We start from the raw sequence: 16,875 nt of genomic DNA, 5'->3' as shown, positions 1-16,875 counted from the left end.
AAGGATCGGGCCTGACACTTTTATACATACCAAAGGAGGAGTTATTTCAGTTTAATTCTCCCTAAATTGAAATGGTGTTTTTAAAAACCCATTGCTTCACTTTAGGGAGGATTAAATGGAAGTAAACCTCTGTGGCATGTACAAGTAGCCAATATTCCCAATATGTGAAGAAGCTTCACTCTTTTCACATTGGAATGTACAGACTTTTTTTTAGTGCCATGCTATGTATTGAATACAGTAAGGTCTGTTCAACAGTAATTCACTGCATAGTTAAAGCTTGTCCTTAGACAACCAAATTTGAGATGAAGGGATATAGGCTATTAAGTCTAGGTACAGACAGTAAAAAAGCCCAAGACTAAATCAATTTAGTCTTTGCCGGTTTGTCTAAAGTGCACAGATTAAATCGGAAGAGAAGTGAACAGTACAGGTGTGAGAAGCAGGCCCCATTTGATTCGGATTCAGCCCAAATCAGGTATAGTGATTCAATTCATTGATTTAGATCACTGTCCCTGATTCGATTCAGCTGAATCTGAATCTGAATATTAGATTCTGATTCAAAGAATCAGCGATTCAGACATAGACACAGTTTTAAATTTTTTTTCTACATAGTTCCAAGGTACCAGCATGGCTTGTGATCGCTGCGATGCTGGGGCACATGGGCTGTACAACAGGAGTGCTGGGGGGCCCTCCACGTGCTCAGTGGCAAACCCAGAAGTGGAATGGAAGTACCTCCTGTCCACTTCTGGGTCCAGTGGGTAGCACGGAGGTCCCCCCCGCACCGTTGTGGCTCAGCAATCGGCTGTGGGGGGACCCTGGGTGCCCCCCAGACCCAGTTGGGACCAGTGCTTCTGGTCTACTTCCAGGCCTGCTGTCAAGACACTGCATGCACCCCAGCATCGCTGCATTCATGAGCCGCCTGCTACCTACAGGTATGTAGAAAAAACATTTAAAGCTGCATCTATGTCTGAATAACCGAATCTTTCTGAGTCTCTCCAAATTGATTTGGAGGGTTCTGATTCAATTTGGAGAGATTAAAGAGTCCTCTGATTTGATTTGGATTTGGAGATTTGGCTGCTGAATCAGGCTGAATCTCTACCAAATAGAATCAGAGACCGAAGCTTTGCACAGCCCTAGTGAGCGGACATTTACCTTTGATTCAGGAAATACAGCCACATGCCTGCAGTGGCTCAGGCCAGAAGCCAGGGGGTGCTAGAGCACAGCTTACTGGCAGTGTATTCACTTCCACTTCCTGCTGCCCCTGATGTCTCTGGGATTTGCAGTCCAGAATCGGAGCAGCAGGACTCTGCTGGATTTGTCATTACTTCCTCTCCTTACTTCCAGGTGCTTCTGGGATTTGTAGTCCACAGTTGCGGTCAGTAGTAAGTTTGAGCAGGGGAAGGGAAGTTTAACCCCCTTTCCTGGCCCCAGCCCTGATCTGAGGTTTGCCTGGGAGGGACAGTCTCCACACATCCCCATAGACTAGGCTGCATGCCCAGCCAGGCTTGCTCCCCCTCCACCTACTTGTCAGCCAGCCCTCACTGCTCTGGCTAGAGAGCAGAGGGGAAGGGCCAGCCCTGCTCTCCGGAGCAGGCAGAACAGCCCAGCGTAGGGCTGCAAAATGCTAGGGTGCTTGGGGACTGTGATTTGACTTGAACCAGGCTTATCTTAAACCAGTTTCAGCCATTTTGAAATTTGGTTTATATGCACTGAGCTTCTGTTCTGTTATAGATTTAAATGAGTTTCTGATGACTTAAACTGGTTTATGTGTACCTTCTGTCGCTAGCCTAGCTATGTGCCAATATGTACGTCATCTGTGATCCTATGCTTACAATATGGAGCCAGCACGGGTGCCATAGCTCAAATTGCACAGATGGGATTAAATCCTTGATGCATTTAGATAAGGAATAAAGCTTCCATTATTTCCTATGACCCCTGATATATTACATATATTACACAATTAACTGGTTAATTGTGCAATAAATTTAGAATGGCCACAAGTGAAAAGTAAGCTGAGCCACAAATGCAAATGATTACACACTTATTAGGTTAATTGTGCAATAAATTTAGACCAGCTACACATGCAAAGTCATTGTCACATGAAAAAAAGAGCCAACTAGCTGCAAAATTAGTGCTTGAAAACTCTAGAGCTGGTTTTATGTAGCTTTAAGTTGAATAGCAGGGCCCTCTCGGACCAAGTTTTCAATGGCATAATACCCACAGACCAGAATTTTTGGAATCTTTTGATTCTAGAAGACAAAGGACTAGATGCAATGAAGTACTAAAGTAGGATTTAGGCAGAATTGAGGTACTAACAGAGATGATCCAGGGCTCGGTCCTTGGGCCAGTGCTTTTCAATATCTTCATTAACAACCTGGACAAGGGAGTGCACCCTGTTCAAGTTTGCTGATGACACCAAGCTGTGGGGGAAAGTGAATACACTGGCAGGCAAGGACTGCATCCAGGCAGACCTGGATAGGTTAGAGAAGTGGGCGGATCTGAACAGGATGCTGTTCAACAAGGACAAGTGCAGAGTGCTGCACCTGGGGAGAGGGAACCAGCGTTATGGTTATAGGTTAGGGGCTGACCCTCTCAGCAGCACAGAGGCAGAGAGGGATCTTGGAGTCATGATTGACTCCGGGATGAATATGAGTCGCCAATATGATGAAGCAATAGGCAGAGCCAAACGCACCCTGTCATGCATCAACAGGGGCATTACTAACAGGTCCAGACAGGTCTTGCTCCCCTTCTATGCAGTGCTGGTCAGGCCACAGCTGAAGTACTGTGTCCAGTTCTGGGCGCCGCACTTCAAGAAGGATGTGGAGAACCTGGAGAGGGTCCAGAGGAGGCCACTCGTATGGTTGAGGGCCTCCGTGGCCAGCCCTATGAGGAGAGGCTGAGGGACCTGAATCTCTTTAGTCTCCACAAGAGGAGACTGAGGGGGGATCTTGTGGCTGCCTACAACCTTACCAGGGGCCACCAGCAGGGACTCAGGGAAAGTCTGTTTACCAGGGCCCCCCCTTGGATTCACCAGGAACAATGGCCACTAGCTGAGGGAGAATAGGTTTAGGTTAGATATTAGGAAGAACTAATTCATTGTAAGGGTGGCCAGAGCCTGGAATAGGCTTCCCAGAGCAGTGGTGCATTCACCTTCCCTGGAAATCTTCAAAAGGAGACTGGATAGGCATCTGGCTGGGGTCTTATGACCCCTGCCACTCCCAGTGCTCCTTCCTGCCCATGGCTGGGGGTTGGATTAGATGATCTGTCTAGGTCCCTTCTGACTCATTGATTCTATGGTTTTGCTTTGAGGAGGGGGCTGAAATAAATGGCTTTGTGAGGTTCCACTGTTTTCCTATGATCTTCTTCTGACATATGGCTAGAGGTGGTTATATCTTCCTGTTCAGCCAGAAAGAGGGACACTTTAGTTCATGTTCTCTCTGGGTGTGTTTATCCAAGATGTTTTACTGCTCATTAGAGTAATTTACTGCACAGTAAATATGCGTGTCTACATGTGCACTTGCTTACTGTGCAGTAAACTCCTCTACTTGCGAGGTAAATTTGCTACCTGCAAATGTAAGTAGCAAATTTACTTGTGAGTAGTTACTGTACAGTAACACGTGTAGACACTGACTGGGAGCAAATTTGTACCCGGGCAGCCTCATCTTAACCCCAGGGCCGTAAGGTTAAGGGCCAGCTTTATGCCAGCCCCAATCCTGAGACCATGCTGAAACCCTGGGGCAATTACAGGTAGCCTGTGGCCATACCTGGCCTCTGTGTAGCCCTGTACAGGCCACAGGGCAGCTGAGGAATCTTGCCTGCACCCCAGCACTGCTCCCTGACATCTATGGCTGCTAGTGCTGCACCATCCAGCCTCACAGGGTGCTGCAGGCACTTGGCAGCATGTGGGCCCAGCTGCAGCCAGCTTGTGGCTACAAGGGACAGCTCCATGTGGCAGCAGGTGATCCACAGCAACTTGCATGGACCCTGCAGATGCTGTCTGGTATCACCCCACCACGCAGCTGCCAGTTCCATTCTGTGACCCTGCACTGGGTGCTGCAGGTAGCTTCCCAGGCCTGGCAGCACCAAGAGAGTGAGCTGTTGTGAAAACCATGCTGGTGTCCTCCCTTATGCCACAGCCACCTCCCAAGGACCCAACTGGTTCTAGGAGGAGACTGCAGACCTTGTGGCACTATGGGGCAAGGCTGAAGTGCTCAGCTGGTTTGCGCTGGGCAGGCACTCCAAGACCCATGTTCACAAGGGGCTGTCAGGCCATATGTTGGAGTGTGGGTACTCTAGTGCTGCACAGAGGTCAAGGCCTTTCAGGCACAGTGGATCATTGTCACTGACCATAACCATTGGTAGGGGACTGCCCACAAGTCCATGCCCTTTTATGTGGCAACTGGATATCATTCTTGTGCCCTGGGACCCTGGCCACAGCTTTGCCATGTACTCAAGCATAGGTGGCCTGCCCAAACTTCCTACATGGCCTGGCACCCACAATGATGTGACACTGGGGAGGCTCCTTGGGCCACCAGAAGCCCATCGTGCCAAGCTCCCCACCCCCAGCAAGATACAACAGCTTTGGAAGCCCAGGCCAGTGCCTGCCCATCACCATCATCAGGGACCAACCTGAGCTGCCGGGCACACTGGCCCCACCTACCTGGTAAGCTCTGCACTAGGGGGGCCCTGCCTGCCACGGCCCCTGGCTCTGCCTCAGCCCCACTCCCTTCCTTCCTGGCCTGCCTGTGTTCCCCTGGCCCCCAGATTCCCTCCCATCCAGCAGGGAGGTTGGAGATAGTGCAAAACTATTGAGTAGCCTGTGCCTCTGCATGGGCATGGGCCTGTCACATGCCAAATAATGTGTCAGTGCTGGCGGTGATGTCCTCTTCATCTGCAGGGGGCAGGGACATATAGGTCAGTCACAGGTAACCCTCCAGATGGCAGCAGAGGTTGCAGGGCAGTGCATGTGGCACTGGCAAAGCTCTGGGTCCTGTGCCAGGTGTGCAAGTAGGTCAGACACCCCTCAGTCCATGCAGATGGATCCTTGTGCAGTGCTTGGGGCACATGCAACAGAGGCATCCTCGGGGCACAGCGCTGGCATGGGGGTCCTGGCATGGAGGCCCTGTGGTGCCTCCCAAGAGAGCAGCTTCATGTCCCAGTCATCTGGGAGCTCTCTGCCCCCTGAGCATGAGGGTTCAGCTGCAGCACAGGAGAAGGCTGGCCTGCAGGAGAAGGGTGGGGGGGATGGTTCTGTAGCCATGATAGCAGATACTGCCAAGAGCCAAGCCTAGCCCAGCCTGGGAGCAGGGCAGGGGAGGCAGGCTGCCTGTGGACAGCACCCAGTGGCTGGTGAGTGAATGGGGATGTGGGGCTTAGTCAGTGTCTGCCTGAGCCTGGGCCTGCCCAGCCAACTTATGTGGTCTGTGGGCACCTGTGCATCCATGACCCCTGATCTGAAGCTGCACGTGACCTCCTGGAACAAAGCATCTTATCTCAGAAATGTTGGAAAATCTCAAAAACAGCTTTTCTCATGGTTCTGCAGGTGCTGCAGCTGCGGGGGTGAGGCAGCAGTTGGCATGTGGGATAGTGGTCTAGGGTCCTCAATGCCTTTGGCCAGGGCCCTGCCATCTCTGCCAGAGGAGGACCCAATACAGTACCCTCCTCCAGAACTGTCTGGTGACGGTGTCAGAGGAGTGGTTGGTGAACTTATGGACATGGCAAGTGGATGATGTCACCTGGCAGGAGGCCTGGTGGGTGGAGGCACAGGACTGGGTGGACCAGTGATTCAGAGTAGGGCTCCTGGCCCTGGAGGAGCTCCACATTGAGGCTCTGAAGTAGGAGGCTGTGCTCATAGCCAGGGCAGTGGAGGCAATGGAGGAAGACTGCTGGGTACTGGACACCATCTGGAACCTGGCAGTTACCTTTGTGCTGCCCGATGCCCTGTCCCTACCCACAGCCCTGGCACGCACCCACTGCCCAACAGCAGGCTCCCCCATAGCCCTGGGCAGAGGTGCAGTGCCACCTCCGCCAGCCAGGAGCCCATGCTCTGGGATCCCTGCCACCCAGTTTCACGGCTCGCCCCAGCTCCACATGGCTGCAGAGCAGGAGCTGCCTATAGTGGACCCAGCACTATGTGCGGGCTCTGCTGGCCCTGACCACTGGCTGCCAGAAGGGAAGAAGGGTGCACTGGGAGAGCAGTGACTACCGTTACCCCTGGGCAAGCCCCTTGCCTGCTGTGCTCACTGCAGCATGCACACCCACAGGGACATGGCCATAGGCCATGGTGCTGGGTGCCTGTCCACAGGCTCTGCCTCTTAGGTGCCTCTACCTCATGGCCCCCCACCCCAGGAGGGCATGCACAAGCACAACAATGTAAATAGTTTGTATGTGGAAGAGGGTTTCTTATTGATGGTGTAGGAGTGCTGTGGGGAGGGAGGGGGGATGGGCTCTGTTGTGGTGGGAGTGGGGATGGGCTCTGTTGTGGGGGAGGGAGAGGGAAGAGGGCTTTGCTGGTAAGAGGAAGGGGGTTTGTTTCTGTGATGGGAATAAAGTGTTTTTTGGAGAACTATCTGCAGTGACTGTGGTGCTGGGACTGGGTGGTGGGGAGGGGGTCTGTGAACATTTGTCCAGGTGGGATGGAGTGGGGAGTACAGGAAGAAGTGCTTGGCCAGCACATCCTGCACCTGGTGCCCTGGCCCCTGCTGGAAGGTGTGTGGCTCACCCAGGGCCCCTGTTACTGCCATCACTGCTGGTGCTTCTGCTGTCAGGCATCCTCCGCCCACTGTGCCTCCTTCTTCCAGGCCTTGCAAAAGAGTCCCTCCTCCTGGGCTTCACAGATATTATGTAGCACACAGGCTGTGACAGTGACCTGGGTGGGGAAGGGCAGGGGGGTCTTGGCCTCGGCAAACTTGAAGCAGGCAGTGAGGGAGCTCCAGCATCCCTTCAGCTGACTGAAACCACACTCCATGAGGGTATGGGTCTGGCTTAGGCACCAGCTAAAGTGGGCCTGGTGGGGGTCCATCTGGCCAGTGTAGGGCTGCATCATGCAGGGGAGCAATTGAGTAGATGGGGTCCCAGATGAGGGGTGGGACAACCACCACGGCCATCTGGAGATCCAGCACTCCCAGCATGAAGTGTCCAGGGGGCACTGCCTGCCCAGCCAGCACTCACATTTGTGAAGTCACCACAGTAGTTCATTATGGTCTGGAGCATGACAGAGTGCAAGCCCTGCTGGCAGTAGTAGGGGTAGTCACTTTGGGGTGGGCAGGTGATGGGGATGTGGGTCCCATCCAGAGCCCCAATACATTGGGGAAAGCCCAAGCATGGAACCCTGTCACTACAGCCAGTGGGGCTTTTCATGCAGAGCACAGTGTGCCCCAGCATGTCCTGGAGGGAGTTGAACATCTCCAGGATGGCTTCCCTAGTGGTTGCCTTGCCCACTGAAGAGGTGGCCAATGTAGATGAAGCTGGCAAGCATGGCCAGCTTAATCAGGATGATGACCGGATAGGTGTCTGTGGGGAGGGGTTGCCACATGGTAGTGTTCTGCCTCTCCAGATGTGGGCAGAGTTGCTCTAGGAAGTCTTGGAAGTTGGCCTGAGTCATCAGAACACCTCCAGCTTTTGCTGAACAGTCTGCAGCCACCAGTACTGACTGGCCACATGGGCCCAGAGGCAGCACAGCTGGAGGCCCAGGAGGGCATGAATGGCCCTGGCAGTGGCATCCAGGAGTATGCTGTCAGTGTCCCTGCCAGAACCGACAAGTGGGACCAAGTCTGGGTGGTATCTGCTTAGTGGTGGGAAGCCTGGGATGGTGCGGTGAGGCTGGCCAGGCAGCTGTTCTAGCATGGGGGAGCCAGCAGGGTCTAGACTGTCCTGGGCCAGACAGTGGTTACTGTGGTGGGCCAACAGGGCCAGCACTGTGGCAACCAAGAGCCTAGGGCATTGGATGTTGCTGGCAGGGGCAGGAGCAGCTATGGTGTGGGAAGGCAGAGTCTGCAGTGAGGGAGCTGTTGCGTGTTGCTCCCACATTGTGCACACTACTCCTGGCCAGAAAAGCAGATGGCCAGGAAGCAGGGACTGGGGCTGTCTTTTGAAGATGGTTGCTGACTGCAGGCAGGAGCAGCCAGAGCCTCCAGCTCCCCCTGGTGGTGGAAGGGGCCCAGTGCAGGGCCACAGGAAGCAGGAGCAATTTGCTGCTAGGAGCAGGAGATCTGCTCCCACTTCTCTGCATGTGTAGATTTGTGCCCTGGAGCGTTTACTCTGGAGTACTTTACTCGAGGGTGAACTGTTCCCAGAACAAATGCATGTGTAGACATGCCCTGTATAGCCTGCAGGAATTCAAACCTACCGCTCCCTCCTTCCAGGAGACAACCATTGGGCTAGGTTCAATGAGGCCACTTCCCTCCACCCTTGCCTCTCTCTCTTTTCCTGCAATGCTGGGTGACTGTGTGGAAAAGCATGCAAGATCTTTAAGGTCAGAGAGAGTATCCAAAAGGAGAAAGTTATTGTAACCTGGCTGCTAGGGCACCCACCTGTAAGGGGAGAGCTTTGGCATCTGGTTCCAGTTGTCTGGAATATTTATATATGTTAAATAGAAGTCATTGGATAAAATGAAAACTCCTGATTTGAATCTGAACTCATAATAACTAAGGAGGCAGCTGAACCCATGTCTCCCAGTTACTGTGATCATTAAACTGTTAGCTTAACAGCATCATAGCACCACTTCTTCCTCTTGTCGTATTTTAGAAAGGTGTTAGCAGCACACACTCCTATGAAAGAATGATTGTAAGCACTTACCATCAGTAGGGGATTTTTTGATGTGGACCTCAAGTAGACAGAGTTATCTGAGAGGAAGGGGATGAATAGTGGAGAGATACCTGGGGAGTCAGATGTCAGGCAGGTTATAATGTGTCATAAATCCAATGTCTATATTTAGTTCATGATTTTTAGTATCCAGGAGGTTGATGAAGTGGAGTTCATAGGCTCATCTCTGGGAAGTGTTTTGTAAGTTTCCTTTAAGGATCAGGACTGAGATATTGGAGAGAGAGAGTGGTTTTCTTGTGAGAAATGTGCCCCCACAGGTAATTGAGTATTCCTGTCTTTGATAGATTTCTGGTGTGCATTCATTCTGGTGCACAGTTGTTGTTTGGTCTCTCCTGCATATTTTCCATCAGGGTATTTGGTGCATTGGATGAGATATATTACATTTCTGGAGGTGCAGCTGAAAGATGCAGGAATGCTGATGGCTCTGTTGTGGGGTGTAGTATGTGGGGGTGGTGGAGATGTGTTGGCAGGCTTTGCATTTCTTGTCATGGCATGGTCTGGATCCTTTTGGTGTGTTCTGGGCCTCAGGAAGTTTGCCTCTGGTGATGAGGTTAGCGAGGTTCTAAATATAGACGCTGGATTTATAACACATTGTAACCTGCCTAACATGTGACTCCCCAGGTATCTCTCCACTATTCATCCCCCTTCTCTCTCTCTCTCTCCCCACCACTCCCCAGCCTGTCTCTCACCCATTGACTCCTCAGTCTACATTTTCACTGACTGCCTGTCTTGTATGCAGCCCAGCCCAGCCTCTGGCTTCTTTACTTTTCATTCCATCCAGGAAGAGCACAAACCAACTGCAGAAACTTCCTTAGCCTGACTAAGGGTTTTTTAATAATTGTTTTCCAACTATTTAAGTTGGTCTAATAAAAGATACCAGATTCACCCAAAGAACCTTGTCTGCTTATGTCCTTAGACCAACACTGCTACAACCTACACCCCAGGATACTGTGGTGCACTTATCTTTTTAGTGGCTAAGGTTTTTAATAAGCATAGTCCCAAGCTTTTAGTACCTCCTAGTAATAGTGATTTTGAGGTCCTTTTAGGTCTAATTAATGTGAGTTTAAATAGACATGTACTTTGAGCAAGTCATATTCCATGAACCATAAAGCTGTGGCTAAAATATACTAGCCACCAAATTAAGATTACAGTTTTTTGCCCTCTTGTAAATTAGCTACTACATTCCTTGTAACTACTTGTTTGTAAAAAGAAGGTGCACAATATTTTACAATCCACCTGTTATGTCTGATCCAATAATCATCATAGCAGTTCACTATAATTTGCCTATCTGCAAAATTAAGCCTATCACCCCACATTGACTTCTTCTTTCATGACTGATGGGAAGGCTGAAATGTTTTCTCTGTGCTTGTATGTGATTATTTGTTAAGGGGCTGACTGGCATCAATAAATAATTGATAAACTACAGAAATTCTTTATATAGTGATTTACAGATGACCATAGCTTAAGAGGATTTGTATGTGTATATGTGCGCTGTGTATGTATAACCTTCCCCCTTTAGACCTTTAGTACATTACACATTGCCACTAGGAAGTGCATGGAATTATGTCTGGGAAATTCTGTTTTCCCTAATTTTATAACCATTCAAACATTGTAAGTTCAAAAGTTCAAATTAGATGTCGTTAGGTTCCCAGTTTTGCTTAGGGGAAACATCTGTGAAGAAAGGACTGGAAATCTAGTGGAAAAATAGGGTGAAAATGAAGCAGAACAGAAAGCAAAAAACAAATAACTAGAAGCTAAAACAAGATAAGGAGGACAGTGGAAAAAGAATTTTAAAATGTATAATTTAAAATATTAATTAAAATGTGAGTGTGGGGTTATTAATTCACTTAGCATTATACATCCCTATTATAGATTTAGAGGTTCTCAGAATCTGAAACCCTACAGTGATTTTGCTCACTTTTAAAAAATTGTTTTGTAGCTTTGCATAAATGTTCCATAGCTGTTTTCATAGGTGGTATGACAAAGATTTGTACTGGTATAACTGTAAACCCCTTTGTGAAACTTAGTGAAGAAAACAGATTTAAGATAACTAAAGCCATCATTAAGGCTCTTTATGAGTGCCTGTTGTATCTCCTAATATACCCACACAGCATCACACAGCCTACAGGCTGAATCTGGTCCACTGAGCTACTGGATCTGGCCCATGGAGCCAGGGGACTTTGGCATTGTTGGTGGTGTGGTGCTCTAGAAGTGTTCCAGTGACAGGGGGCTTTGCCCACACCAGGGCTGAGTGGTGAGGAGCTATGCCCATACTGCAGATGGGGAACAGCAACAAGTGGTGGTGCTAGTGGCCAGCTCAGAACACCAGCCCACCTCAGACCCAAGCCAGGTTGTTCCAGCCTACATCTCTGAAAGACTCCTGGCCACTATAATATACCAGTGCCTCCCTCCACTCTGCTAATTCTAAATACTTTCCTGAAGTCATACAGTTGAGTATGTCAACGTAGCACAATGTGGTGCTGTACAGAGATAACTGACTAAGTTCTAAAGTAGCTTGAGTACCAGAAATGGTATAGCCCTATTGTTGAGGCAGTCCACATAGGCTAATATACCTGCTTTTCTAGACAATATGCCTTACTAATGTACCTATATTGCTTCTGATACCCAAGCCAGATTGTCCAGATCTAGTTCAGCTATTAATACACCACACAAAATGTTGTGTAGAGATACTTTGTGTCCTGTTCAAGACTCCAACATGTTTTTCATGCTGATTCCAATATGTGTATCTGCCTGCCTCTTCTACTCGCTGTTCATGCTCCTACAACTGAAAATGATCAGAAGTCATGACAATTCAGAGGGCTGTGTATGCCGTAGAAGTGCATAACTTTTACAAGTGCCTCTTTTTGTTGTCCATCCACTGAGTTTCTGAGATTATAGCAGCTAAAGAACTTTGGCACAAACTGCGATAGTTCAGGCTTTTCCCCCTCAGTTCAAAACCCCAAGAAATGGAGATCACATAAGAGTAAGTCATTCTTTAGCCATAACCCTTGGGTCTTTCTCGAAGGTTCCTCAGCTGTCTCTCAAATGAGATTTTTGAAGCGGTGATTGCTGCTTCTCCAAGTTCAACTACAATATCTGGATCTCTTTGAATATAAGATACCAGATTACAGGTAATATATGAGTTTCCAGCTGGAACTGTTATTGACTCTTCCTTTCACAGTCATCTCACTTCTATCCTCTTGTTGAAGTTGGCTCACTGCAGTTTTTGACTCAGTAGTTAGACTTATTCATTTGGTAATGAAATCATCTTAATCAAATGAGAACTCCATTCTTGCTTACAGTGCTCAGTTAAATGCTAGTGTTAATGCGTAAGACTGGATAAATAAGAACTAGGATCTAGTTGGTCCCACAAATAGCCTTTGAGAAATGCAAAGTTATGTAAGGAATGATTTATACTTCATTCCTTTCAGTTTATTGTGTACCACAAAGGAGCTGTGGATTTCAGGGGTTGCAAACCATTTTCTGGGAGATGGTACAATTGTACAGACATCCTTGTCCATTGTCTTGGGATCAGTCCTAAAAGAGTTTATCAATAAGAGGTACTAACAGTTTCTTCCGGGACATTGCAAAGTACGTTCAAACAGTTATGCTAGGACTGCATCATTGAATCAGTGGCAGAAAAACAGCACTGCTGCCAGCAGTTCACTAACCCCTGATTAGGAGGACAATATATGTACAAGCCAATCCTGAGATATTTTAGTTCCAGGACAAACATAGACACAGTTTATCCAGAAATAAATACAATGTCTGTTTCTAGCCAGAGAGATAAGTGTTCACTGCACTGTTTCACTTGAGCATGGTAAGTGAAAACCAGTATCTGTTAAACATGTACTTTGCACTATATCTGTCTAAACTTAGCTGTGATAACCAAGCCCTACTAGATTTTGAACTGCCTCTGTTTTCCACACAGACCCCTTGCTGGTAGCTTTGCCTGGGGAAGATCTTTTGTTTTTGAAGTTTAAATTAATTTGATCTTTAGTATCTGCTGTTCAGTTGTTTTTTGCACAAAATTGGGGTTTGGAAGACTTTTCAGTCTCCTATGACATGCCTGTGCTGTAAACAATTGAAATACATGACCTTTGATTCTGGTACCATTTGGTTACTAATTTCCTTAGGCCTCAGAGGAGTTAAATGTCTTTTTGAGGTGGGTGGAACACGTTTTGACCTAACGGTGTGTAATTTATCCAACTGCTGCTCAGTTTGGAAGCATTTCTCTTTCCAATCTCTTTCAGAATTTCTTACAAGTATTAAATGACCTTCAGTTTCTTCACCAGCTAAATCTAGCTTTATTATTGGGTCTTTCTTTCTCTTCCACCTCTTGATGAAGCTATCTCTTACACTTGTCAGAACATTCATCCTTGATAAATCTCAGTTCAAATAAGAGTTCATCATAGGGCATATTTTTTTGTGTTGACCATCCAGACTAGTACTCTTTGAATCCCAAATGTGGTTAGCAGTGAGTTATGCCTGGAATCTTGTATATGAGAGGGCAAATCTCTCTCCTTTAGTTCAATAGCCTTAAGAATTTTTGAGCTAATGCCTGTATTTGTGCAGGTAAACAGAAGGTCATTTTCTGATATGGTAATACATCTCAGAAAGCATACTCTTAAGCACAGAGGCATTCACTATAGTGGCTTTTCTAGATCCTAAAACAGTCTCCAGCACTTGCCTACCCTCAGTTCTGGGTGCAATAAACTCTCCGTGAACTTTTTCCTCTTGATTTTGTGAGGGGCTTCACTGCCTACTATAAAATCTCTGGTCTGAGTTTGCCAAGTGAGATAATTGACATTTCCACTGGGTCTGGGAGAACTGCCTGCACAAAAAGAAACTTAGATTCCATCTGCTGTAATCTTTACCTCAGATTTCAAAACCTGTTCTAACAACATTGTTACAGCTCAAGAAAGATTCACAACAGGATGGGGGGCCTCCACTGAAGGGTTGCCTGTAAGCCTGTAGGTCTACTATTTGTTAACAATCCAACTTGTTAATCATAGGTATAAATAAAACGTGTCTCAGTAAACTGCACAGGTTCCCCTTCCTCAGTGTGCTGGGAGTCTCCTCTTCCTCGGTGATATGGTATGCTGCTACAGGCTGTAACCCCAGATTTTGCCAAGTATCTATGAATATGCAGAAAATTTAGATCTTGTGTATAATTTTTTTTAAGTTCCAGATGCCATTGTTCTTAGAAAAAGACATCTCACTTGAAACTCTGTGTAATCCTTCCCTGTCCTAACACCAGTTGTGTGATGAAACAATGAAATACTAGGGAAGCATCATATACGACTCTTAAACTCCCTTTTTTCCTGCATCTCATTTTGACTAGTTGCTGAAACACTGGCCTGAAAAATCTTTCCAGAATTTTACAGAAAGCATCACACACAGTCATCTTTTAAGGAGAGCATCATACTTTTTTCTAAATAAAACAACCACTTAATACATAGCAGAGGGATGAGGAGGGGCAGAGGCTGCAGATACAGGTGGGAGAGGGCAGGCAGCTGTGGCTCTGACTGGCTCTTATGTAGGTTAGGGGCCAGTATCAGAGCTTCAGCAGCTGTCTGCCCCCTCTTCCACCTTGTACTGAAATCCCAGACAAGGAAATTTTCACCCAAGGCAGAATGGGGTTAAAAACCTCATTTCTGAGTCAAGTAAATGTGGCATTTATATACTAGATATTTGATTGCAAGCCCTTGTCTTAACTTTACACCTGAAAAGCATTGTGAACACTTGCAGAGCTTTCTAAAGTATAATAGTAGATCTGCTCTATCTACTGTTTTGTAATACTGTAAGATTTTATCAGAAATTATTAAAGTACAACTTAGTGTGTTAGCTGCTCTTGTATCCAGATTTCTTTAAAAGTCATTGAACTAAATGCTTTTTCTCCTATCTTTTTAATCTTTACAGAATTTACAGAAAATTTCAGTACCTTTTAAATCCTCGTCAAGTTTATAGTCTTGCTGGAAATGGACCAATGCCAGGGTAAGTCTAAGGCTAATATCATTACAGGAGCTCATTTAATAAAATACAGCATAATTAAATAAACATAGTAATATATATAGATATAGATGGCTTTGAATATATCAACCAAACATAGTTATGTATTAATAATTGAAAGAATGACACAAATTATGTGTGTATATATACTTGTAAAACTACACATCATCTATACTGCACTCTATGCTATCCATGCATTGTACTGTCTCCCTATGTGATGTATTATATTTTCCTTGTACCTTTGACTGCTTGACCTGCACTCTGAATCCCCTCTGGGACCACTTCTACATTCTATGCATCTCAGCACCACCTCAAAGAGGCATCTCTGGGAGTTATAGTTTCTCCCCCTCCCCCCACCGTGAAATATTTCTGCAAAGATTTATATCTCTTCTAAGCCATCAAACAACTTCATAGATTCAATGGTCAGTACAGATTAAAAAAGCATTTGACTTAATTTAGAGTGCATAGGTTTTAGTAGCTGCAGCAGTTCCAGGGAGAACATTGTGCCAGCTAAAGTAACGCTTCTTCAGCCACACCCTTGGTATGCTTCTTCCTTGTTCTAGCTCCTGCTATGGAAAGTAGAGTAGGTAACATATAGCTGACAACACAAATTTAATGCCAACTAAAGGAATCTACACCTGCAGTTTTAAGGTAAATTTCTTATTTTCTACTATCTGAGCCTGAGTAGTGGGGAATAGTCAAACCCATGATGAAGGATTTTAAGAAGTGTTGTATATTAATTAGATTAAATTCCTAAATTTCACATTAACCAGAAGAAAAATGGAATGAAAGTATTTGCACATTCATGCTATGTTGTATGCATTATGCAATATTAGTTTTTACGTTTCCTATTTTGTGTGGGTTTTGAGGAATTTTTCTAACTATTTCTTTTTGGTTAGGTGAGGCCTAGACCTCAGTATAGAGCTGTACCCTCCCCTCCCCCTCCCCCCGACATCCAAGTTCACCTCTTGCAGGTTGCAGTGAGGGAGTAGAATCTCTGGACTGGGCTGGCATGAAGGCAACCCTATGACCTCCACAGCTTGGCCACTTGCAGAAGGTACCAGGGTCATGTGCACATGGGGTGTTGCAAGCATTTTTGGCCTGCACCAAAGGGTGCCAGAGTACTAGGACCTAGGAGAGGGAAAGCTTTCAGCATCCAAGGAAGGGCAGGCAGGCGGACAGCCCTGGAAATTTCAGGAGTAGGTGGAGCATGGTCAGCTGTATCAGGGTTGCAGGTAGAGGTCACTGGAAATTTACAGGTTGAGGCATGGGATGTTGCCAGCATTGTGGGGACATCTGCGGTAAGCCCCTGGAAAGTTTGAGATCATGGGGGTGGCCTGGCCAATGGAGTCCTAATCATTCTGGAGCAGAGGCCACACCCAGCTGGAGTTGGAGTGAGAGTCATGTGCCATGACCCACACTTGCATACAGCCACCATTCATCCATTCATCTACCCTCTCGCCCACCCACTCCTTGGAGCCAGACCCTCACCCACATGCAGATTCTGAGACCCCATGGGCATCACCACAGACCACCAAAGACCTCTTCCGCTACCCGAACCCTGGTGACACAGCTGGGGCCATGGCAAGATGAGTGATCTCCCCTCTGGGGTGAGCAGGAGACCCAGGACCAGCAGGGTTATGACAGCTCAGTGATGCTGGTCCCCAGAATTTTGATGGATGTAGTAGCAGAGGTGCACCTGAAGGTACACCTCAGCTCCCTCTACATCTTATCGACCATGGTGAAGGCCACAGACCCCAATGTACAGGATGTGGGGGAAAGCTCTGACAGCACAATTGTCATGACCCAAGACCTGAACCCCAAATGCAGTGCCCTCCATCTTCTGGAAGCATACCTGTATGTATTGCCCCCTCTCTCCCCTCCCCAGTCTTCAATACAGCTAACTTGGTTGAACACCTAGCACTAGGAATACTGTTCCAACATCCTGAGGTCAGGAAAACAGATCTTACGATGATAGGCTGAGAGACATGGGACTCTTTAGCCTGGAAAAGCATAGGCTCAGGGGTGATCTGATGGCCACCT

At 47.2% G+C, this 16,875-nt stretch overlaps 1 protein-coding gene across 1 annotated transcript in view; it reads left to right on the top strand.

Moving 5' to 3' along the window:
* DGKB (diacylglycerol kinase beta) overlaps positions 1-16,875 on the top strand; it is a 565,110-nt gene that overhangs the window by 186,255 nt on the left and 361,980 nt on the right. Inside the window, exon 16 of the mRNA XM_019534027.1 lies at positions 14,743-14,817. Within this exon, the coding sequence (XP_019389572.1) occupies positions 14,743-14,817 (75 nt within the window). The remainder of the gene's footprint in view (positions 1-14,742; positions 14,818-16,875) is intronic.

The sequence above is a fragment of the Crocodylus porosus genome, unplaced genomic scaffold (genome assembly GCF_001723895.1).
Source record: "Crocodylus porosus isolate Cpor-Errol unplaced genomic scaffold, CroPor_comp1, whole genome shotgun sequence".
NCBI lineage: Eukaryota > Metazoa > Chordata > Crocodylia > Crocodylidae > Crocodylus > Crocodylus porosus.
Note: the sequence above shows the minus strand (reverse complement) of the source record. Positions and strands in the feature narration are given on the sequence as shown.